The 24,259-nt window shown below is 43.9% G+C and overlaps 1 protein-coding gene across 2 annotated transcripts in view; it reads left to right on the forward strand.

Annotated features, from left to right (window-relative positions):
• Positions 1-24,259, forward strand: part of ILRUN (inflammation and lipid regulator with UBA-like and NBR1-like domains) — a 199,160-nt gene that overhangs the window by 122,677 nt on the left and 52,224 nt on the right. For both annotated transcript variants that reach the window (XM_073666449.1, XM_073666450.1), the window contains exon 3: positions 17,382-17,579. In XM_073666449.1, the coding sequence (XP_073522550.1) occupies positions 17,382-17,579 (198 nt within the window). The remainder of the gene's footprint in view (positions 1-17,381; positions 17,580-24,259) is intronic.

The following is a 24,259-nucleotide window of genomic DNA, read 5'->3' on the forward strand; positions in this document are numbered from 1 at the left end:
ACGCGACAAAAGTTACCACCTCTTTATGTAAGTTAGGCCACCAAAACCGACGCGAGAGGAGATCCACAGTTGCTTTACTCCCCGGGTGTCCTGCAAAAACTGAGTTATGGTGTGCCTCGATCACCTTTTGTCGCAACTGATCTGGAACGAACAGTCTCCCCGAAGGTCCAACAGGGGCGTCCCCCTGAGCCTCCAATATCTCCTCCTCCAGCTCAGAGCATACTGCCGAAACCACCACCCCCTCCTGAAGAATAGGAATCGGGTCGTCCGTATTCCCGGCCCCAGGGAAACTGCGAGATAAGGCATCCGCCTTTACATTTTTAGACCCAGGACGATATGTAACGACGAAATTAAACCTGGTAAAAAACAATGACCACCTAGCTTGTCTGGGATTCAGACGTTTAGCGGACTCCAGATATAGCAGGTTCTTGTGATCGGTGATGACGGTGACCGGATGAACTGCCCCCTCCAAGAAATGGCGCCACTCCTCAAAAGCTAACTTAATGGCCAAGAGTTCCCTATTGCCGACATCGTAATTCCTCTCAGCGGACGACAACTTTTTAGAGAAAAAGGCGCACGGATGCCACTTACCAGGGGACGAACCCTGTGACAATACTGCTCCCACCCCTACCTCGGAAGCGTCTACCTCTACAAAGAATGGCTGAGACGCATCAGGTTGAATGAGTATGGGTGCCGAGGCAAAACATTTTTTCAAGGAGGAGAATGCTTGACAAGCCTTGTCAGACCACCTAGAAAAATCCGTCCCCTTTTTAGTCATGTCTGTGAGAGGCTTAACCATGGACGAGAAATTACGAATGAACTTCCGGTAATAGTTAGCAAACCCCAGGAAACGTTGTAGTGCCTTAAGATTCTCCGGCCGATCCCACTCAAGAACTGCCCGCACTTTCCCAGGGTCCATACGAAAACCGGACGCTGAAACCAGGAAGCCTAAAAACTGGAGTTCCTGTACGGCGAACACACACTTTTCCCACTTGGCATACAGTTTATTATCCCGCAAGATCTGTAACACCTGTCTAACGTGCTCCTGATGAGACACCAGATCCGGCGAGTAAATTAAGATATCATCCAGATATATGACAACAAACTGTCCCACCAGGTGGCGAAAAATATCATTAACAAAGTGTTGAAACACCGCCGGGGCATTAGTCAGACCGAATGGCATGACAAGGTTCTCATAATGCCCCTCCGGAGTGTTAAAAGCCGTCTTCCACTCATCCCCCTCCTTCATCCTAATCAGATTGTACGCCCCCCTGAGATCCAACTTAGAGAACCATTTGGCGCCCACGATCTGATTAAAGAGATCGGGAATAAGTGGGAGCGGATACGGATCTCGGACCGTAATCCGATTAAGTTCACGGAAATCCAGGCAAGGGCGTAGGCCTCCATCTTTCTTCTTAACAAAGAAGAACCCCGCGGCCACCGGTGAAGATGAAGGTCTAATATGCCCCTTAGCCAGACTTTCAGAAATATAATCCTTCATGGCCTGCCTCTCAGGACCAGAAAGGTTATACAACCTAGCTTTAGGTAACTTGGCCTCAGGGAGCAGTTTTACAGAACAGTCATACACGCGATGAGGAGGTAGTTCCTGACACCCATTCTCCGAGAATACATCCTCAAAGTCCGCCAGAAATGGAGGTAAGACCCAAGGAGTAACCGCACCGATGACCGTGTTCATGCAGTTTTTATTACAGAATTTACTCCATTGGCTTATCTCTCTGGTTTGCCAATTAATAACCGGGTTATGCTTAGCTAACCAAGGAAGGCCCAACACTATAGGAGTGGGAAGACCCTCCAACACGTAGCAAGACAACAGTTCTTTATGTATTGCCCCCACTTGAAGTTTTACACCATGCACAGCTTGCAAAAAACTTCCCTGACCGAGAGGCCTGGCATCGATCGAGAATATGGGGATGGGTTTAGCCAACTCACTCAATCGCATACCTTGAACCCGGGCAAACCGAGCATCAACCAGATTAGCCCCGGCCCCACTATCCAGAAGAACAGATATCCTCTCAGTTCTCGTACCCACCACCACCTCCGCCGGTACGAGAAACTGAGACGAACCTAGGGACGAAATACCTACTCCCAGATTGCCGTCCACCACACAACCTGGGATCAACAGTTTTTTCGACGACTCTTTACTCTGCAAGGGACGGGATGGACACCCCCCAATAAAATGTCCCTTTTTCCCGCAGAGGAAACACCTTCCTGTCTTATGGCACACCACCGGTCCCCTTCCCCGAAATGATGTCCCTCCTAATTGCATAGGCTCCTCCGGACTGACCAGGGGAACCACCATATGAGGGGACCTTGTAGGAGGTGGAGACATTACAGGGGGTAGAGTTATCCCGCACCTCTCCCGAAGCCGTCTGTCAACACGAATAGCAAGGGCCATAGCGGCTTCCAGTGACGCGGGAGAGTCATACTGTGCCAACACATCCTGTAATTTGTCGGATAAACCATGACAAAACTGGCTCCTAAGAGCCGGGTCATTCCACTGGGTGTCCGTGGCCCACCTACGGAACTCCGAACAGAATTCCTCCGCCGGACGATCTCCCTGCTGAATCCTACGTAACTTAGACTCAGCAAGGGAGATCCGATCTGGGTCATCATATACGAGTCCCAGAGCAGCGAAAAACCTATCCACTGACTGGAGAACCGGGGAGCTTGGGGGAAGAGAGAACGCCCAAGATTGAGGGTCCCCTTGTAGGAGCGAGATGACAATTCCCACCCTTTGTTCTTCACTGCCCGATGACCGAGGCCGCAGCCGAAAGTACAATTTGCATGCCTCCCGGAAAACAAAAAACTTGTCCCGCCCCCCAGTGAACTTGTCAGGGAGAGCTACTTTAGGTTCTGGTCCGGCTTGCTCCAGAGGATGCAAAACCTTGGACTTAACGTCCGCCAGCCCCATGGACAAACTCTGCAACTGCCGAGCTAGACCGGCTACTGGATCCATGGTAGCTGGAGAAAACTAAGTGGGTCGGTGAAAATGTCACACTGTCACAGAATACTGGAGGTAGGGGGCCTAAGCTGACCCTAAGCTGGGACCCTGACTAACCCCTCAACCTGGAGGTACTGTTAAAGGTACAGAGGTCCAGGCCGCCAGCGTAACCCCTACCTCCTGAGGATCCCTGCACCTAAGTAATCTAGTCCTGAGAAGGACCCCGATCACAACAATAGGGAACCAGAAATAATATGCCCACACACAGTATTTAGACGAACGAGACAGTACAAGGGAAAAACCAAAACCACCTTGCATACAACTTCTACACAACTACAACAGAGGGAACACCAACGGGAAAGGAGATAAATGATAAAGCGAGGAAAGGGAAAAAACACTTCCAAATACACTTATCTCAGCAACTCCAAACACCACGATCCGCTCTGTAAGTCTGAATGAAAAGCTTTCACCGACACCTCCCAAACAGACCTGCAGGAATATAAAGGAGTCTCACTAAAGAAGCATTGATTGCAGCTGGGCGAGGCTGGACCTCAGCTAGCCCAGAGAGAGAGAGAATTAACTCCTACACTGCCGAGAAAACACAAAGCACCAACAAGTCAGCTGCGAGAAGTCAGGCTGTGTACTCGTGACGATCTTCGTGGCAACACACCCGTGACAGCTGCGTCCGGTCGCCCCGTGTCTTGCAGTGGTCTAAAAGGACCTGCGGTGACTTCATTTAGTCATGTGACAGGTCACGCGACCGCCAACGACAGCTGTCGTGTGAGATGTCACATGACTAAATGACGTCACCGCAGGTCCTTTTAGACCATCGCAAGCCGTACAAGAGACTGGACGTAGAGAAAACATCGGGGGCCATTGGAGTATAATCTTTATTTTTTTATTTTTAATTCTTTTTTTTTTTTTTTAACAGGTTCTATGGTAACCAAGTCTGGATGAGTCTCCTCTTCTCCATACCCGGGTACCATCCGCACATTGAACGCTCATGTGGATGTTATGCAATTCAATGCTAGTCAATGGCGGCAATTGCGCTGCGTGTCCGCAAAATTAATGGACATGCTGCGTATTTTTCAACAATGATAATCCGCAGCGGAAATTTCCGCATCATGTGCTCAGCACATGTGGATTATCATTGGGGACCATGGGGCACGTATTACCAAGAGTTTTTTAAGCGTTTTCGCTGCAGAAATTCCGCGGCAAAAATGCTTGAAAACGCATAGTGGTCACGCAGCCTAAAGTTATGTGCCCATGATGCAGAAATGAAGCAGAAATTTCCTGAGCATTTCTGTATCTCATTGGCAGAAAAAACGCATGCGGATTTTACAAGCGTTTTTTTTTTTACTGCCAGGGATAAGCGTTTTTCAAGCGTTTTTGCATGCATTTCTGCATGCGTTTTTTTCAAGCGCTTTTCCAAGCTATTTTGATCATCACTTGGAGAAGTGCTTGACAAGTTAGTCACGCAATATAAATCCATGCAACTGGCATGGTTTTATAGTGTATGACCAGCTTATGCTGCTTTAAATGCAGCATCAATAGTAAAAAAAAAAAAAAAACATTAAACTTACCTCTCCGGTGGCCCCCGGTCTCCTCTCCGGTGTCTTCCTCTGTCATCGGCGTCCCGCTTTGTTCAGAAAGGAACTGCGCTGACGTCACTTAGTCAGCTGACAGATCACGCGACCGCCTACATCAGCGATGGCGTGACCATTACATGACTAAATGACGTCACCGGACAGCTTGAGCGGATGTTTTTAGCCTGGGAAGGGGGTAATACCCATGGAGCTTCCCAGGCTACTAATATCAGCCCCCAGCTGTATACATAGCCTTTACTGGCTATTAAAATGGAGAACCCCAAAAATAAATGACGGGGGGTCCCCCTATTTTAACAGCTAGCAAAGGCTATTCAGACAGCTGGGGGCTGATATTAATAGCCTAGGAAGGGGCCATGAATATTGGCCCCCTCTCAGGCTAGTAACAGGAGCCCTCTGCTGCCCCAGAAATGGCACATCCATAGAATGCGCCAATTTAGGCACATAGCCTTGCTCTACCCACTGCCCTGTAGCGGTGGCAGTGGGGTTATAGGGTTGGGGTTGATGTCAGCTTATAATGCTAGATGACCTGAAGCCCAGTTTAGTAATGGAAGAAGCACCCATTACTAACTCCATAGTGTAAGTAAAATGTAAAATAAAAACACCCACACCCAGAATAAAATATTTTATTTGAAATCAAGACAGTATTCCTTTAATATTCTAAATTAACCCCTTTCTGGCCCAGGGCGTACTAATACGTATCTGTGCCCTGGGCTTTATGGGCCAGATACATATTAGCATGCCCTGGCGATCTCGCCCGCACACAAGCGGTGCAGGCGAGATCGTGCGGAGTGTCAGCTGTGACAATGTGCTGGGAGCGGTCCCGCACCACTCACAGGACATTAACCCCCAAAATGCTGCAATCGAAATCCCGCGGTGTCTAAGTCTGGTCCCGGTTGTTGTCATGGTGACTCGATGTTATCATGACGACATCCGGGTCACCAGGAGACAGGAAGTTACTTTGCTCATGCACAGTGCGCGACCAAAGTAACTTCTCCCTGTGCAGCGCTGACAGGCTGCATAGCGCAGGGATGGTGCTGCATTCCTGTGCTATACAGCTGATCAGGCTGCAAAAAGTGAAAGTCCCATAGTCAGACAAAGTGTAAAAGTAATAAAAATGTCAGAAAGTGGAAAAAAAAAAATAAAAAAAATTGTAATATATATATATATATATATATATATATATATATATAAATAAAAATATGTATTGTACCCATAAATAAATAAATCTTATGAAAAAAAAACAATATAAGTACACATATTTGGTATCTCCGCGTCCAGAACTGCCTGACCTATAAAACTGTCCCTCTAGTTAACCCCTTTAGTGAATACGGTAAAAAAAATAAATGAAAAACCAAACATAAAATGATACTTTATCATCATACCTCCAAACAAATAATGGAATAAAACGTGATCAAAAAGACGAATGTAAATAAAAATGGTACCGCTGAAAACGTCATTTTGTCCCGCAAAAAACAAGCTGTCATACAGCTCCAGCGGCCGAAAAATAAAAAAGTTATAGCTCTGAGAATAAAGCAATGCAAAAATAATTTTTTTCTATAAAATAGTTTTTGTGTAAAAATAAATAAATAAATGTGGTACCGCTGTAAACGTACTGACCCGAAGAATAAAGCTGCCTTATCAATTTTATCACACGCAGAACGGCATTAAATAAAAATAGAAAAGAAAGAAAGCCATTCCGGAATTGTTGGTTTTTGTTAATACTGCCTTCCAAAAATCACAATAGAAAGCGTTCAAAAAATGTCACGTGCCTGAAAACGGTACCAATAAAAACGTCAACTTCTCCCGCAAAAAACAAGCCGTCACATGACTGTCAGGCGAAATATGGAAAAATTATAGCTCTCAAAATATGGCGATGCAAAAACTAGTCTTTTAAAAAAAAAAAAAAAATAAAACAAAAAGGGTTTTTTAGTGTGTGACAGCTGTCAATCATAAAAAACAGATATAAATCTGGTATCGCTATAATCGCACCGACCCAAAGAATGTCATCTTATCACTTGTACTGCACGAGGTACAGCATAAAAAAATAAATAAAACCAATCCTTCACCTGCTGCTGATTTCTTTATTCTGCTTCCCAAAGATCGCCGTAAGGTTCAGCTCACATATTCTGCTCTGAGTAGTGTTGAGCATTCCGATACTGAAATATCGGGTATCGACCGATATTCGCGGTATCGGAGTTCCGATACTTTTACAATATCGAATACCGGAATCGGAAGTTCCCATAATGTCTGCGCTCTGCCGTGTCTCTGAAGGATGACAAGCTGGATGGCAGCGCTCAGCTTACTGTACTTGTCATTTAGTGTAAAGGATTTATTAAAAAAAACAATAGTGTTTTCGTGCACCGTCTCTTAAAAAAAGCCGGCCGGCAATTCATCAGCAGTACCTGACAATTTAGAATAGAAAGAATAGAGTATCACACACAGATTAGATAGATAGAAACATGTCAGTCACATATATAAGAAGTACAGTGACAGTGTTGATTACTGTACTTGTCATTTAGTGTAAAGGATTTATTTAAAAAAAAATTGGCGTGGGGTTCCCCTTAATTTTAGTCTCTAGCGGAGGTTAAGCAGACGGCTGGGGCAGATGTTTGAAGCCTGGGAAGGGGTAATACCCACGGAGCTTCCCAGGCTACTAATATCAGCCCCCAGCTGAATACCTAGCCTTTACTAGCTATTAAAATGGGGGACCCCTCATAAAAATGATGTGGGGTCCCCCCTATTTTAATAGCTAGCAAAGGCTAGGCAGACAGCTGGGGGCTGATATTAATAGCCCAGGAAGGGAGCCATGAATATTGGCCCCCTCCCAGGCTAGAAACACCAGCCGTCAGCAGCCCCAGAAATGGTGCATCCATAGGATGCACCAATTCTGGCACTTAGCCTCGCTCTTCCCACTGCCCTGTAGTGGTGGCAGTGGGGTAATAGGGTTGGGGTTGATGTCAGCTTATAATGCCAGCTGACATCAAGCCCAGGTTAGTAATGGAGAGGCGTCTATAAGACACCCCCATTACTAACCCCATAGTCAAAGTTAAAAAAAAACACAAACACCCAGAATAAAGTCCTTTAATTGAAATAAAGACACAATTCTTTATTGTTCTAAATTAAACCATACTTACCATCACGCCCATTCCAGCTGAAGCCAACGATCTCCTGCAATAAAAGTAAAATAATAAAGCAACCTCATCCTTACCTTCCCATGCTTCCCAGGACAGCTCCAGCTCTGCTATATCGAGATAACAGGCTGGACCGCAGCAGAACGCTGCCATCCAGCCTGTCATCCCGCAGACACTGAGAAGTGCAGGCATGCTTGCGCTCCTCAGTGTCTCGTCCCTAAAAAAAAAAATAATTTTGTAAATTTGTCGGAAAAATGAGAAATAGCTGGTTAAATTTTAACCCTAACCAAATAAAATGTTGGTTTCAAAATTGTGCTGATGTAAAGTAGACATGTGGGAAATGTTATTTATTAATTATTTTGTGTGACATATCTCTCTGATTTAAGGGCATTTTTTTTCACAAATAAAAGCAAATCATATCAAATAAATATTACCCCTTATATAAAGTACAATATGTCACGAAAAAACAGTCTCTGAATCAGTGGGATCCATTGAAGCATTCCAACATTATTACCTCATGAAGTGACACTGGTCAGAATTGTAAAAATTGGCCTGGTCATTAACGTGCAAACCATCTTAGTTTGCTAAGTTAACTACAGGCATTGTCGTGTTGGGGCTGTTACACTTATTGGATCCCTTTAAAAGTGATCCAAAATGTTATGTACCCCAAAATGACGCCAATTAAAACTTAAAAAAATTATCCGAAGGCAAAGCATTTTTTCCTATCTATTTAGTCCCATAAACTAAGCTATTTTTTTTTAATACATGTGAGGAATATGACAGACCGGGTAGGTCACGCTGAACCACCAGTTGTGATCTTTTGGAGTGAGCAGCTCTCTGCTGCTCCCTATCTTCCGGACAATTACACGACAATCAATGGAGGAGGCCTCAGACTGCCTGCACGAATTTGTCGGTTATCGGGAAATTAACAGTGAGCATATGGTATACATAATATACCATAAAAAAAAACTGGTGTGTCCGATAAAATCTTAACAACTTTATTACATATACATTAAAAACAGGTCACAAACAGGACAGTGCTTTGGTTTTGATGCATTTCGACTTTAGCAGTCTTAATCGTAACATTGCGAAAGTCAAAACGCATCAACACCAGAGCACTGTCCGGTTTGTGGCCTGATTTTATTGTAAATGTAATAAAATTGCCAAGACTTTACCGGAGACACCAGCTTTTTTTCTGGTATATATTGGATTAATTTGCCCAGGCTGAGAGGCTTATTGGATCTCCGAAACCTATGCGATGGTGGATGTCTACAACGTTGATCTCATCCAGTATGACAAATACAGCTCTGGATTCCAGCGCATAGAATATATGTATATACCCATGCATGGTCTCTGCTAACTCCACTCTAACCCAAGAAAGATTATTAGCTGTCACCACCAGTCGTTTTTTATATTCAGGCTCCCATGGGCGTGGAGAAGAATGAATATTCATTCTCTTTTGTAGCGGGCACAGAGGAGCGCTGAGCCATAGCTTCTGCTGACAGTGCTCGCTACTAAAAAGAATGCATATTCACTCCTCTCCACGCACATAGTCCCGGCGTGGAGAGGAGTGAATGACCCATGCGCTGCTCAGATGCTGACATGAGCTGCTGCAGGAAAACAGAACGCAGCTCTGCTGGAGCAGAGGTGAGTAAGGAAGGCTAGTATCAGTGTTTATTTTTTTATATGTGCAGTGATGGAGCCATACATACCAGAATTGGGGGATGAGGGGCGCCATACATGCCAGGATTGGGTAATGAGGGGTGCTATACATACCGGGATTGGGGGATGAAGGTGCCATGCGTACCAGAAATGGAGATGAAGGTGCCATGCGTACCAGAAATGGAGATGAAGGTGCCATGCGTACCAGAAATGGAGATGAAGGTGCCATGCGTACCAGAAATGGAGATGAAGGTGCCATGCGTACCAGAAATGGAGATGAAGGTGCCATGCGTACCAGAAATGGAGATGAAGGTGCCATGCGTACCAGTATTGGAGATGAAGGTGCCATGCGTACCAGTATTGGAGATGAAGGTGCCATGCGTACCAGTATTGGAGATGAAGGTGCCATGCGTACCAGTATTGGAGATGAAGGTGCCATGCGTACCAGTATTGGGAATGAGGGGATCATGCGTACCAGGATTGGGGATGAGGGGACCATGTGTACCAGGATTGGGGATGAGGGGGCCATGCGTACCAGGATTGGGATGAGGGGGCCATGCGTACCAGGATTGGGATGAGGGGGCCATGCGTACCAGGATTGGGATGAGGGGGCCATGCGTACCAGGATTGGGGATGAGGGGGCCATGCGTTCCAGGATTGGGGATGAGAGAGCAATGAGTACCAGGATGGGGAAATTTACCAGTAACTGCTGCATTTCCCACCCTAGGCTTATACTCGAGTCAATAAGTTTTCCCAGTTTTTTGTGGTAAAATTAGGTACCTCGACTTATACTCAGGTCGGCTTATACTCGAGTATATACAGTGGTGGCCAAAAGTATTGGCACCCCTGCAATTCTGTCAGATAATACTCAGTTTCTTCCTGAAAATGATTGCAATCACTAATTCTTTGTTATTATTATCTTCATTTAATTTGTCTTCAATGAAAAAACACAAAAAGAATTGTCCTAAAGCCAAATTGGATACAATTCCACACCAAACCTAAAAAAGGGGGTGGACAAAAGTATTGGCACTGTTTGAAAAATCATGTGATGCTTCTCTAATTCGTGTAATTAACAGCACCTGTAACTTACCTGTGGCACCTAACAGATGTTGGCAATAACTAAATCACACTTGCAGCCAGTTAACATGGATTAAAGTTGACTCGACCTCTGTCCTGTCCTTGTATGTACCACATTGTGCATGGAGAAAAGAAAGAAGACCAAAGAACTGTCTGAGGACTTGAGAAACCAAATTGTGAGGAAACATGAGCAATCTCAAGGCTACAAGTCCATCTCCAAAGACCTGAATGTTCCTGTGTCTTCCGTGCGCAGTGTCATCAAGAAGTTTAAAGCCCATGGCACTGTGGCTAACCTCCCTAGATGTGGACGGAAAAGAAAAATTGACGAGAGATTTCAACGCAAGATTGTGCGGATGGTGGATAAAGAACCTCGACTAGCATCCAAACAAGTTCAAGCTGCCCTGCAGTCCGAGGGTACAACAGTGTCAACCCGTACTATCCGTCGGCGTCTGAATGAAAAGGGACTGTATGGTAGGATACCTGGGAAGACCCCACTTCTTACCCCGAGACATAAAAAAGCCAGGCTGGAGTTTGCCAAAACTTACCTGAGAAAGCCTAAAATGTTTTGGAAGAATGTTCTCTGGTCAGATGAGACAAAAGTAGAGCTTTTTGGGAAAAAACATCAACATAGAGTGTACAGGAAAAAAAGAGGCATTCAAAGAAAAGAACACGGTCCCTACAGTCAAACATGGCGGAGGTTCCCTGATGTTTTGGGGTTGCTTTGCTGCCTCGGGCACTGGACTGCTTGACCGTGTGCATGGCATTATGAAGTCTGAAGACTACCAACAAATTTTGCAGCATAATGTAGGGCCCAGTGTGAGAAAGCTGGGTCTCCCTCAGAGGTCATGGGTCTTCCAGCAGGACAATGACCCAAAACACACTTCCAAAAGCACTATAAAATGGTTTGAGAGAAAGCACTGGAGACTTCTAAGGTGGCCAGCAATGAGTCCAGACCTGAATCCCATAGAACACCTGTGGAGAGATCTCAAAATGGCAGTTTGGAGAAGGCACCCTTCAAATATCAGGGACCTGGAGCAGTTTGCCAAAGAAGAATGGTCTACAATTCCAGCAGAGCATTGTAAGAAACTCATTGATGGTTACCGGAAGCGGTTGTTCGCAGTTATTTTGGCTAAAGGTTGTGCAACCAAGTATTAGGCTGAGGGTGCCAATACTTTTGTCTGGCCCATTTTTGGAATTTTGTGTGAAATGATCAATGATTTGATTTTTGCTTCATTCTCTTTTGTGTTTTTTCCTTGCAAGCAAATTAAATGAAGATAATAATACCAAAGAATTTGTGATTGCAATCATTTTCAGGAAGAAACTGAGTATTATCTGACAGAATTGCAGGAGTGCCTATACTTTTGGCCACCACTGTACTGTAATTTTTTTTTCTTCACTGCCCAATGGTATAAAATTATGTGACACACCTGTGGTGTCAATATGATTACTGCACCCTTAGATGAATTCATTGACAGGTGTAGTTTGTAAAATGGGGTCACTTATGGGGGATTCTGCTTTCTTGGCACTTCTGGGGCTCTGCCAATGTGATATGGCATACTTACACCATTCCAGCACATCAGCGGCTCTCCAAACGCAGCAAAGCGTCCGCTCTCGGTTACAGCCAATTTTGTGTTCAAAAAGTCAAACAGTGCCCCGTCCCTTCCGAGCCCTACTGTGTGGCCAAACAATGGAATTCTCCCACATATGGCATATCGGCGTACTCAGGAGAAATTGCACAACAAATTTGGGGATCCATTTTGATTCCTGATACTTTTGTGAAAATAAAACAAAATGGGTCTAAAGTAAAATTTTTAGAAAAATGTTCATTTTTTCCTGACACATTGCTTCAGTTCCTGTGAAGCATGTGAAGGGTTAATAAACTTCTTCAATGTGATTTTGAGCACCTTGAGGGGTGCAGTTTTTAGAAAGGTGTCAATTTTGGGTATTTTTTGTCATAAAGGCCCCTTAAAGTCACTTCAGATGTGATGTGCTCCCTGAAAAAAAGGGTTTTGTGAATTTTGGTGGAAAAATGAGAAATCGCTGGTCAACTTTTAACCCTTAACTCCCTAACAAAAGAAAAAATTATGTTTCAGAAATTGTGCTGATGTAAAGTAGACATGTGGGAAATGTAATTTATTAACTATTTTGTGTGAAATATCTCTCTGATTTAAGGGCATAAAAATTAAAATTTTTGAAAATTGTGAAATTTTGTCAATTTTTGCCAAATTTTCAATTTTTTTCAAAAATAAACTCAAGTCTTTTCAAAATATTTTACTACTATCATAAAGTACAATATGTCACAAAAAAAACCTTCTGAGAATCAGCGGGATCCGTTAAAGCGTTCCAGAGGTATTACCTCATAAAATGACTGGTCAAATTTAAAGAATGAGGCCTGTTCATTAACCTACAAAGCAACTCTGTCCTTAAGGGGTTAATCCAAAATGAGGCAGTGTTTATAAATATGCAAAAGGTTTTACAAAGGGGACAAGACAATACAGCATATACAGTTACAAAAAAACCCGATAAAACAAAAGAAACTTACTATTCCGCACGCAGAGACAAGTCAGCTAGTGGACGGAAGCAATCTGGTTGAAAACGTCTGGTTAACGGGATCAAGGTTACACTGACATGTATCTTCCTCCGCATTGAACACAGATCATAATTTACCTTGATCTTTTATGAGCACCTGAGTTACACCAACACAACCCACTGTGATGACCTAATGTGGGCCAAGTTGTGGGTTGTCCTCAGCCCTTCAGGATTTTATGAAAATCCCAAGTTATGCAAGATTGCAGCCACATATTTTACTAGGAGTTTACGGTTACCCAGAGACCAAATATGACATGGCTGTTGTCAGTTTTCTGTCCACTCAATACGCTTTTAGGCAGGGGTTACAGTTATGAGAAAATATGCATCATCTTCCTTGGTTCGCCCTGGCACTGAAAATGTATGTCTCATCAATATTGGATTCATACAAACTTGGATATTTGCTTTAATCCTCTCAAAACTTAAAAAGCCTTTTCCTGTCTTAGCTATTTGTCCAATCTGTAACTCTTTGAACGAAGATGTATATTGTGCAGAGACCGTCACCTGGGCACTGACGGGGTTCTTCACTTCACAATGGGGCTGCATGCATGTTAATTAGGATGGTTCACATCTCTTTTTCTCCAATCTGTACATTGCAGTCTTTAGGTATGTGCACACGTTCAGGAATTGAAGCAGAAATTTCCTGAGCGTTTTTGCCTCTCCCTGGCAGAAAAAAACACATGCGGATTTACATGTTTTTTGACTCGTTTTTGAAGCTTTTTTGAGCATCAATGAATGATTTTTGGAGCTAAATAAAGTTGGTGGGATATTGCTTAAGCCCTTGGATTACCATAAGAACTAGGGTGAGTATATTGGTTCATTTAAATGATTAAAGAATGGGTCTGTTGTATTTCAAATAAAGTGTTTACACTGTGTCTGTGTGTTTCTTTACTTTTTCATGAAAAGGTCTGATTGACACCTTGGCATTACCAAACAAAAGAGCTGGGTGTCAGCTAGTCCCATTCACCCAATCTTAGCATTTCTATTCACATAATTTATGTGAGCTGTTTTTTTAGCCTGGGAATGTGCCACTAGGCAAACATTTTCTCTGGCCATAATTAACATCTCACAGCTGGTTTGTTAGCCCTTACGTCCCCCCTCCCCGATCAGCACTTTGCAGCGCTTTGGACGCAATGTATTTGTTGCGTCCAAAACGCGGAGTTATAATGCCGCACTTTTGATGTCTTTACATGTGAATCCACCACATATAATGACACTTCAATCGGTCAAAATCTGCAGCAGAGACTAGCGTGTACGCAACAGAAATTGTCATGCTGCAGGTGAGTTTGAGTACAAGGTCACAGTCAGGAGCCGCTGCAGGTTTGACACTGTGTTTATACAGCGTTCAGATGTTACAGCATAGTGGATGGGATCTCTAGAAATCCCTTGTCCGCTATGGGTGCATTTGAGGCTGCGAATCACCCACGGACACTGAAATGCGTCTCGTCTTTCAGGACCGCAGCATGCCAAATTGTCTTGTGGAGTCGCTAGTCTCCACAACAGAAATTTGACTACTAGAATGTATAGAATGCAGTAAATCCACATGGTTCAGTGAACACATGTGGATTTACCTATGTTCAATAGAATGCAACACCTGAATTATGGGCACAAAGCCTAAAATGAAAAAAAAAAAAATGGCGTGGGCTCCCGCATCATTTTTATAACCAGCAGAGGGAAAGCCGACCGCTGGGGGCTGATATTAGTAGCTGCGGAAGGGGCCATTATCCAACAATGTTCCCTGGCTATTAATATCAGCCCACAGCTGTTTGATTAGCCTTTACTGGCTAGATTACAGGGGGACCCCAGAAAAAAATTGACGTGGGGTCCCCCTATAACATTTAGCCAGCAAAAGCTAAACTAGACAGCTGCAGGTTGATATTAATAGCCATAGAAGGGGCCATGAATACTAGCCCCTCCGTGGCTATTAATATCACCCGTCAGCAGTCCCAGAAATGTTGCATCCATAAGATGCGCGAAATCTGGCGCTTAGCCTCCCTCTTCCACACTGCCCTGTAGCGGGCAGTGTGGGGTAATGGGGTTGGGGTTCACGTCAGCCTTGTATTGGCGGCTGACTTGAAGCCCAGGTTAGTAATGGAGGATGTCTATAAGACGCCCCCATTACTAACCTTCTGGTTGAATGGTCGCCGCTTTTTCAATAAAAGACACGGCCAGAATAAAGTATTTTAATGAAATAAAAAACACACGGTTTTACAATTTTTTTTTTTTTTATTACACGCCTCCGCGAAGCCCTCCATCTCCTGAAGAAAACAAACAACAATATCCATCACCTGTCCGCTGCCAGCGACGTAGTCCACGGTCACGACTGTCCCACGAGGATCCGGATCATTAATACAGCTGTGACATCAGCCATCACTGATAGAATATAGCACTGTATACTGACAGGGGTGTAAAATCACCCCCGGTCAGTATACAGTCTTGCAGGGGGTTACTGGGATTTATCAGCTGATGAGCCCCTGTGAGCTAGAGACCGTGGGAACATTCTTGTGAAGTTTCCCACGGTAAGCATCAGCTGATCGCTGACGTCACTGCAGGTCCTGGAAGTACACTGCGGGGCACGAGCCCGCGCCCTGCAATGTACCGCGAGCTGCCGAAGAGACGACATTGGGGGCCGCCGGACAGGTGAGTATAATGTTTTTGTTTTTTTTAATTTTTTCTTTTTTATTCTTTTTTTAACTGCCGCTGGCACGTGGGCTGGGAGGAACATGCTGCTGTTATCAGCTAGAGCAGCAGTCGGATCAGAGAAGTAGCAGTCTCCTTTCCCGACCTGGGTACCAGCCGCGGCGCCATTCCGCCGTGATTTTGAGCCTGTTGATTTACATTGAAACGCAGCAAATCTGCATGTATAGATATTAAACGCAGCGGAAATGCATTAAAACCCCATCGTGTGAACTCAGCTTTACTTATTTCCCATATGCTAAACTGTGTAATTCACATCTAAGAGACTTAGACTGTCATCTCCTGTCTCTTACTGCAATTCTTTGTGGGAGGATAAAGGGAGGAGGGAGGATTTCCCTCTCTAGTGTGGCTGCTGAGATGTTAATGTTTTCTATGACAATATACATGCTTTAAAAATTCCATACCGTTCCCTTACTACACTAACTACTTTTGTATTTTTTTCTCTACTTCCTGTTTGCTGACTGTTTGAGTATCTCTAGTGGATAATGATATATTCAAACAAAGCATCAACAGGGGGCAGAGGCTACAGTCACTTCCCTCTCCCTGAAGCGAAGCGTCATCAGTGACTCTCGTTTCAGGGGCTGGTCCCTGATCTGTCTCGCTCTGTCTATCTCAGTGACCTGTGCGATGAGCGAGGCGTCCGATCTGCTTAGCTGAATAGTAATAAGCCAGCAGCAGAGCGGTGTCACTTTACCCAGTGTGCAGTAGGACCAGCACCTCACCCTGCAGGTGATGTCCCTGGTCTCCGTCGGGTGTAGTGACACCACTTTGCTGCCATCTTAATACGTTTCAGCTATGCAGACAGACCGGTTGCCACGCTCATCGCACAGTGAACTGGGGGAGATACTGCACAAGGGAGACACTCGAAGACAGAGCAGGACCAGCCCCTGAAATGAGCGTCGCAGCCTCTGCCCCCTGTTGATACAAAAAATACAAAAGTTGTTTGTGTAGATAAAGAATGGTATGGAATTTATAAAGCAAGTATATTAGAAAATAGCTTAGATTATGGGACTAAATAGATAGGGAAAAATGCTTTTATTTGGACCACCCCTTTAAACTTAACCCACAAAAAACAAGCCCCCACTCAGGTCCATTATCTGTTAACTCTCAATGTCCAGCGCCTGCTTATTTCTGGAAAACACCTATGGAGTCAAAATCGTCATTACACCCGTTGATGAATTCCCAGAAGGGTGCTGTTTTGACACTTGGGGAGTGGGTGAGGGGAATCTCTGCAAACTGTTGTAGAAAAATCTGTACCACAAAAGCAAATGGCACTCCTTCCCTCCCAAGCGATGCCGTGTGGCCGTACAGTAATGTCCAGTCACATGTATAGGGTATTGACGCCTTCCAGCAGATATTTGTTTAGGCATTTTTTCCTGTGGGGCTTAATAATCTACTCCTCAGGCATAAATGTTCCCTACCAGTTTTTGAAAACCATTCTTCAGAGCATGAAAAGATGAATCCTCTGCGATAATCCAAAAAGGTTTATTTGCAATGTGTCCACTGTGTGGCAGTAATGTCTTTCTTATGGTGCCTTACAGTATAGTAGTAATACCCCAACCACACACACATCTTATCTAACATAATTTTTGTAGCTATATTACTTAATAAGGAATACAAATTCAATGGTTCTTATTTTAATTTGTTTTGTTTTTCTAGGATCTGAAGCTTGGCCGCCTGGTGTATGCTTGCGTTATGTTGGAGGTGATCAGTTTGGACATGTGAATATGGTCTTAGTACGCTCTTTAGACACCCAGGAAATGACAGACGTCAGTGTGCCAATGTGCAGTCCCAATCAGCCTGGCATGTACCAGGGTCAGTGGAGAATGTGTACTGCTACTGGCTTGTATTTCGGAGGTGAGAATCTTTCTTTTACCCCCTTTTTTTTTTTTTGCAGGTATCTTCTTTGTATGTAATGCTAGGTCAATCTAGATAGCTAAATGATGTGTCTATCACTCTGATGTCTGTGGTACATACATTTTTTTTTCAGATCTGACTTAAGTGCGATTTATTTTCTATAACCATAGAAACCATTTTCAAGTGCAGTAAATTTTCTTTACATATCTGCCACATTTAAAGGGACTCTGTAACATTTGACCTATCTAAACTAATTAGTGTAGGTATACAGGTTATAGACTCCTGAGAGAAGTCCAAGGTATTAGATACCTTGTTGTTTATAAATCATCTTTTATCACTTTATATAAATGACCTCTTCCAGGTTATGGGGAGGACGCTCCCTGAAAGATAACACTGCCTCCAGAGCTTATTTTACATGAAGGCAGACCTACCGGTGTGAGACAAGTAACTAGCACCGAACAGGACAACTGAAATTTTGTCCTCTTGCGAACAAATTTTCCAGGACATTCCTTCTGACAGCACCATCCGGAGGTTGTCCTTGATAGGGATAGGAACACACAAAACGTTAATAGGCCCCTCCCTCCACCACCCACCAATGTTTTTCCTGTCCCTATTAGGGACAGATGCATTGGAGGTGCGCTTGTGGCGCAGAAGCAGAATTTACCTGTCAGTTGAACAGCAGCTCCTGACTGCTGTGCGCAGGAGAATCAGGTGGGTCCACGCATCTCTCTCCTTTCTACCACAGTAGAGTCTGAAACCCCTCTGAACAAGGGGTCCCTCAACCTGGCCTGTAGAGCTGGAGCTCCTGGATTAAGCCGCTTCCCCCTCGGAGGGAGGGGAAGGGGGTCTCGGCTCATGCTGTCCATCTTTCTGCGCTTCTGGAGTACACTCACAAGACACCGGCATGCAGGAACGTTTCCAGTTACAGGGGGATGACGTGCAAACCTTTAGTACCTGGTGTGCTTTCCAGCTTTAGCCGCACTTCTGGGATTTGAAAATAAGCGTGCCAAGACCCATTTAAGAGGGAAGTGCCTTTTAACGATTCAGATGCAAGGCAGGGGGGATGGTACTATTGTACTACCAAAGGGCAGCTGAGTTACCATTTAGACAGCAAGCAATGGAAGGACAAAACACTGGCCGTTCTGATACCCCTACTGAATCCCTGGTACAAGTGAGTGATATGGAAGATTTCACATTTACAAGGGTTTGTTCCACCTGGCATAGATATTATTATATTATATTATATATACCTACATCTCTTTAGGATAAGGATATTCCTAAAAGGTCTATGGCTTTTTCTGTAGCTAAAAGGAAGGGGAAAAAATGTGCACTTGCAACATGAAGCTTCCCGACACATATGGCAAACAATTATGTCCAGATTTTATTGCCAAAGTGGTAAAGGAAGAATATTCTTCCTTCATAACCGATATGAGGGTCATAATAAGAAAAGTTTCATTGCGGAGTTAGTTTCCCCTCATTTCTCACAGGCTGCAACTAGGCAAAAAAGGCCACGGTGGGTGATGAAGTGAGGTTCAGAGGAGGAGGAATTGTCATATTTTACTGACCCTGAAAAGGACAAACGTGAAGAGTTACCACCAACCTTACCAGAAGACAAAAAGAATTCCCTTTTCTCTTGGGAAGACACTGATAAGCTCCTACAGGTAGTGAGGAATACGATGAAAGTTGAGGAGACTCCCCAATTCCCCTCAGTACAGGATGAGCTGTTTTGGGGGGGGGGGCGATTATTAAAGCTAACATTGCTGCTACCTCTGTAGCAAGATCTTTGAATATATGGATAGACAAGCTTGAGGGTTATCTTATAAAAAGACATCCAGAAATGAGATCATGGAATCCATTCCCTTACTTAAAATGGCAACATAATTTATGACTGACGCCTCAGCAGAATCAGTCAGGTTTGCCACAAGAAACAGGGCACTTTCTAATACTGTGAGGTGAGCTATATGGCTTAAAACATGGTCAGGGGTTAGTCACTCAAAGAACAAGCCGAGTTCCATTCCCTTTTCCAGTCTCTGAGTGTTTGGTCAGTATTGGACGATGGCAAGAAAGAGCCTCAGACGAGAAAAAAGGGTTTCCACAGTAGAAATTCAAAAGGTATTGTCCTTTCGGAGACTCCGTTCCAATCCTAAACCAGATTATACAGGTGAAGGGAAAACTGGTAGATGGAGCTACCCCAGAGGAGGCAGAGGAAGGAAATACCCTTCTCTGACCGACATCTAACACAGGGTGTCAATGACGCCAAGGAAGTGGAAGGGATACTCCAATCCTTTCACAAAGCCTGGACAGAAGTATCCCAGAATCCGTGGATACTTCAAACAATATCCGAAGGATACAGGAAAGAGTTCATGCAGATTCCTCAAGGAAGATTCCACTTTACGGCTTCCCAGCAATGATGCACGAATGTGCTCGAATAAGGGGTTATTAGAGCATGCTCAGGTGCTAACGGAGTATCTTCGGCTTGCTGAATGCCACAACAGTAGCCTTCCTCCAGCATTGTTCAGGTTTTGGCTGAAAAGATTTTTCTCTGGGCAGAAAAGACAGTCCTGTCACTGTCAGCGATACTTCTAAAGGGATCTCAAAATTTAATGGCAGACTTTCTCAGCCAGTAAGAGATTCAACAAACTGAATGGGAACTGAACTGGGAAGAATTCCATCCCTTAAACCATCGCTGGGATACTCCATAGCTACACTTGATTGCCACAAGGGGAATTACAAAAGCTCAAAAAATGTTTTTTTCCCTGAATCAGAGAGACAAGCTGAGAGAAATCGATGCCTGTTGCCAAATATGGGACATGGAAATGGCGTATGCCTTTCCACCCTTGCCTCTAATTCCTGCAGTACTGAGGAAAATCCAGGAGAATCAGGACAGGGTATTAGTGCTACTACCGTTTTGTCCCAAGAATAGCTGGCTTTAGGAGACCACGTCTTTTTTCCAGTAATGCACAATCTTCATTTTCAATGTTCGATATTCAATCCCAATGTGAAGTTCTTGCAATTGTCTGCCTGGATCCTAAAAAGGCAGATCTTGAGATCCAGAGGGCTTTCAGACTCTGTTATATCCACTATCCAGAGGAATAGAAAGCCAGTGACGTCGGCAATGTACATGAAAATCTGGAAGAAGTTTTATGCACAATACCAGGAAACAATGGTGGATATCTCTACCCCTAATATTCCAAGAATACTAGACTTTCTCCAGACAGGATTTTATAAAGGCCTAAGACCCAGCACGTTGAAGGTACAAATTTCTCCTTTGAGTGCCTTCATGGAATATCCATTAGCAAGCCATCACTGGATTGAGAGATTTGTTGAGGCTACAGGTAGGATTAGACCCACAGTTAGTCGCTTAGTCTCTGTCCCTCCATGGGACCTGAATTTAGTGTTGAACGGCTTATGTAAACCACCATATGAGCATCTAGACGACTCATACATAAAATCGCTCTCCTTAAAGACAGTCTTTCTGGTGGCCATAACTATGGCAAGACGGTTAGGGGAGATACAGGCTTTCTCCATCAAGTATCCTTTTCTAAGGAACTTAGAAGACTTCATTGTCTTAAGGTTAGATCCCGCCTTCTAAACTAAAGTGTTAACAACATTCCATATGAGCCAAGAAATCATCTTGCATTCTCTCTGCCAAAACCATAAAAATTAGTCAATATCTCTCGTTTCATTCTCTAGTTGTCAGAACAGTCTTCCAACACCTGGAGATCACAAAAAGTTGGCAGATAGATTCCAATCTGTTCGTTCAATTTGCAGGAAAAATCAAAGGGAATAAGATGTCGAAAGCAATCTTGGCAAGATGGATTAGGTTTGTAATCAGTCTGACCTATTCGGAAGAAGGGAAATCTCCGGAGAACAACCTCAGAGCCCATTCTACTAGAGTAGTAGCTACATCATGGGCATAATGAGTAGAGGCCTCAATGGACCAAATCTGCACAGCTGCAAAATGGACAAGTTTTAACACCTTTTGCAGACATTATAAACTGTACATTTTATCAGGCCAAAAGGCGGCTTTCGGAAGGAAAGTCCTCCAAGCAGTAGTCCCGCCCTGGATTTATCCTCTGGTATTCTCCTGATGGTACTGTCAGGAGGGGCGTCCTGCAAACTAGGAATTAGTCCTACCGCTAATTGGTTTTCCAGGAGTTCATCATGACAACTCCCATTACATTCCCTCCCTTAAATTTCCTGTCTGCTATGTAAAGGTAACGTATGTAGAAGTAAATTCAATAAAATAGAGTTGCATCCATCCTGGTGTGCTACTTGAAAAATTACTGGTGGGTGGTATAGGGAGGGGTCTTATAACATCTTGTATGTTCTTGTCCCTATGAAGGATATGAAGGATGACCTTCTGATGGTGCTGTTATGATTGACTCCTGGAAAACCTATTACCGGTAGACATAATGCCTACTTTTTGCAGCTCTCCGAGCTCTGCTGTATTTCAACCCTATCCGCCTGTGAGATTGAAGCGGAAACTGAGAGGAACCTGTAGATGTGTCAGTTATAATCACACACAGCTCTGCAGTGAGATCAGGAGAGCAGAGAGCGGCCATTACACATCACACTGGTAACTCCCCCTTCATGAAAATTGAGCTCTGGATGCGGAGTTATCTCCCGGGCAGTGTCCTCCCCATAGCTTGGAAGAGCTCATTTACATAAATTGATAAAAGATGATTTGTCAGTTGTAAACTTGCATGAACGGTAGCCCTGAGCAAGCTTTTGTCTGGTTATGCTCTGGCACTTTACAGGAAAACTATGTCCCGTCAGGTGTGAGGTGTATCACAATTACTTGTAGGCGACAGGCCTCCGCTTCCTCCTGCCTTCGATCCTCAGTAGCTGCTGTGCACAATGCAGGGGACACCAAGTTGATTGCAATAAACAAACGTTTACTGGTCAGTTTAACCCCTTAACGACTGCTGATATGCATTAAAACTGTAACTGCTAAGGGGCCTTATTTCCTCGAAAACCTTTTTAAAACTGCGATTGGGAATAAGGATATATCACCCCCTCCATAGTCGGAAAATCTCTGGGGTCTCAGCTACCAAGCTGAGACCCTCGACAACATGATCAGGGCCAGATTTCCTTTCTTTGATCACTGTTATTCAGTGAATAACTGCAATCACATAAAAAAACTGCCTGCTGGTCAAATCATTCCTCTCTCCTCTGATATGATATACATATCAGAGGAGAGAGAAATGATGTCACCCGAGCCCCCACCTCTCCAGTCCCTCTGAAATCCAGCGGATATCAGAGGAGAGAGAAATTATGTCACCCGAGCCCCCACCTCTCTGGTCCCTCTGCCATCCCCCAGTCCCTCTGCCATCCCCCAATACCTCTTGTTCAGTCCCCCAGCCCTCGCGTTATCTTTCTGGGAAAAAAAATTGCGGGCACATGCCTATACCTGGCAACAATAGGGAAATTTTCTTTTGATCACTGTGAATGAACCCAATCACAGTGATCAAAAGTAACAAATTAGTAAATCAAATCCCCCTTTGTCATCCCCTTAGTTAAAAATTATGAAATACATTTTTTTTTCTCAATTTTTTCCATTCTTTGCGGTTGGGGTTAGTGTTGAGTTGAGATTAGGGTTATGTTGGGGGTTGGTGTTAGTGCTGGGGTCAGGGTTGGTGTTAGGGTTAAAGTTAGGTTTGGGGTATTTTAAAAAGTAAAAAAAATGATGACGATATGACGGCTAGTCTTGAGCATCGGGTGCTCGGGTATGCACCGAGTATCGCAAATCTCTGCATTTTGTTGCGGGGGGGTCTCTCGAGCACCCGCGATACTCGGTGCATACCCGAGCACCCGATGCAAACTGGAGTAGTGAGCACTTGCGCTCAACACTAATAGCGACACCTAATGTTATCAAATTTTGTGTTGTACCTATGGGTTCAGAATGCTCACTATACCCCTGGATAAAATCCTTGAGGGGTGTGGTTTCCAAAATGGGGTCACTTGTGGGGGTTTTCCACTGTTTAGGCACATCAGGGGCTCTCCAAACACGACATGACACCCACTCTCAATTCCAGACAATTTTGCGTTCAAAAAAGGCAAACGGTGCTCCTTCCCTTCCGAGCTCTGCTGTGTGCCCAAATGTTAATTTTTTCTTTCCACATTGCTTCAGTTCCTGATAAGCACCTGAAGGGTTAATATACCTCTTGAATGTGGTTTAATGTGGTTTTAAGCACCTTGAGGGGTGCAGTTTTTAGAATGATGTCACTTTTGGGTTTTTTCTTTCATATAGACCCCTTAAAGTCACTTTAAATATGATGTGGTCCCTTAAAAAAAAAAAAAAAAAAAAAGAAAAATGGTTTTGTACATTTTGTTGGAGAAAATCGCTGGTCAACTTTTAACCCTTATAACTTCCTAACAGAAAAAATTGTTTAAAAAATTGTGCTGATGTAAAGTAGACATGGGGGAAACGTTATTTATTAACTATTTTGTGTGACATAACTCTCTGGTTTAAGGGCATAAAATTTAGTTCGAAAATTGTGAAATTTTCGACAAATTTCCCGTTTTTTTAATACAAATAAACGCAAGTCATGTTGAACAAATTTTAGCACTATCATGAAGTCCAGTATGTCACGAATAAATAGTCTCAGAATCAGTGGGATCTGTTGAAGCGTTTCAGAGTTATTACCACATAAAGTGACAGTGGTCAGAATTGTAAA

Source organism: Phyllobates terribilis, unplaced genomic scaffold, assembly GCF_046119375.1.
Source record: "Phyllobates terribilis strain yellow unplaced genomic scaffold, ASM4611937v1 Scaffold_2__4_contigs__length_985480577, whole genome shotgun sequence".
In the NCBI taxonomy this organism is placed as follows: domain Eukaryota; kingdom Metazoa; phylum Chordata; class Amphibia; order Anura; family Dendrobatidae; genus Phyllobates; species Phyllobates terribilis.